General features: G+C 47.6%; 1 protein-coding gene across 1 annotated transcript; it reads right to left on the bottom strand.

The window, feature by feature from the left end:
* Positions 1-271: 271 nt before the first annotated feature.
* LOC145812878 (uncharacterized) lies at positions 272-1,132 on the bottom strand. Its single transcript, XM_082908103.1, has one exon. The coding sequence runs from the start codon at positions 1,130-1,132 to the stop codon at positions 272-274; it is 861 nt and encodes a 286-aa protein (XP_082764229.1).
* Positions 1,133-1,392: the final 260 nt, after the last annotated feature.

Raw genomic sequence — 1,392 nt, forward strand, 5'->3', positions numbered from 1 at the left:
GCGCTCCGAATCTGGAGGCTTTATCGGCCCAACGGTGTCATGCGCCGAGGGGGCTTTTTGGTTGGAATGCCCTTTTTAATTAGATTTTGCAGAGGATGGGATTATATCTGCCCGACAAGAATCCTTGCATTTACAAAGGAAGAATATGTACATGGAGAATCATTTTAGAATTGAGATCATTCCCCACAAGTCGGGTTTAATGACAATTCTCGAGTTCCAGGGTCGTAACGTGTTTCTGAGCCGATATGGAATCCTTTCGATGATGACCATGTTAGTCGAGGATGTTTCGATTCGGTATTTTGGGAGGGGGACAGAATGCTGGTGCGGAGTGCCAGGAACCACGGATTTGCTCAATACCGTGTTGGGTAGGAAAGTGCAGCAGCTGATGGTAGGTGCTAGGCACGGCTTGGATAGCATGCAACCAAGTTCGCCCTATGATGATATTATACGGCGATGGGAGCTTGATGACCAAGAATTCTACATCCATCGTTCGGGAGCCAGCTCGAACGGGTAGTGTGATCTTCCCCAACGGATACTCTGGATTCGCGTTAAAGCCAAACAATGGATGGGGAGCCGAAGACAGGTCTAATTGATTAAAACTGAGTTTGACGAAGGTTTCGTAATACATAACCTCTGAAGTGCTTCCTTGGTCTATGAAGACGCGTTCAACGACGAATCGATTTACGTGTAGCTCAATGACCAATGGATCACTATGGGGGAGAGTTACGCCGATAAGGTCGGAAACATTAAAGATAATACTCGGAGCTTTGTGGGGCTGCTTCGATGGTGTGCGTTGCTTCTGGAGGGCTTGAATTGCGTGTACGACAAGTGGCGTTGGAAGGTCGTATATCATATGAATGATGCCGAGCGGAGGTGAATCCTGCCGAAGGGCAACAGTTTTGATTGCGTTCTTTCGTACGTGTTGCTGAAGTTGACCATCCTGCACCAATTCCTCAAGGTGGTCTTTCATAGCATAGCAGCTGTCCGTATCATGACCGTGATCTTTGTGATATTCACACCATCTGTCCCATCTTCTCGTGTCGGGAGGTCCCACTATTTTGGATGGCCATTTAAAAAACGAAAGATATCGGATTTGGGACATAACCGAGCTGATTGAATCTGACAGCTCCATATATTTCTTGTCGGCGCGCTTTGTGCGCCTATTATCAACTTGCAGTTGTTCATTTGTTCGGTGTGGGCACTGATCGCTTGGTCGGCGAGAATCTCGTTTCTTATCTCGTTTAGTCCGCTGGCGTGGTTCATGGCTCTGAGGAGGTACGGAACGTATTGGCTGGGCAATCTCAGGGGGGGCCGTTTTGGTGGTACTGTGTCCGGCTTTAACCCGCAAAGCGTTATCTTTTACTTTGCAATATTCTTCTACTTTCTTCATCA

This window comes from Camellia sinensis, chromosome 15 (assembly GCF_055761805.1).
Source record: "Camellia sinensis isolate YWXY chromosome 15, ASM5576180v1, whole genome shotgun sequence".
Taxonomy (NCBI): domain Eukaryota; kingdom Viridiplantae; phylum Streptophyta; class Magnoliopsida; order Ericales; family Theaceae; genus Camellia; species Camellia sinensis.

What these genes read in the sequence shown, in the direction of transcription:
- LOC145812878 (XM_082908103.1), bottom strand. Translation starts at nt 1,132, where the DNA reads ATGGAGCTGTCAGATTCAATCAGCTCGGTTATGTCCCAAATCCGATAT.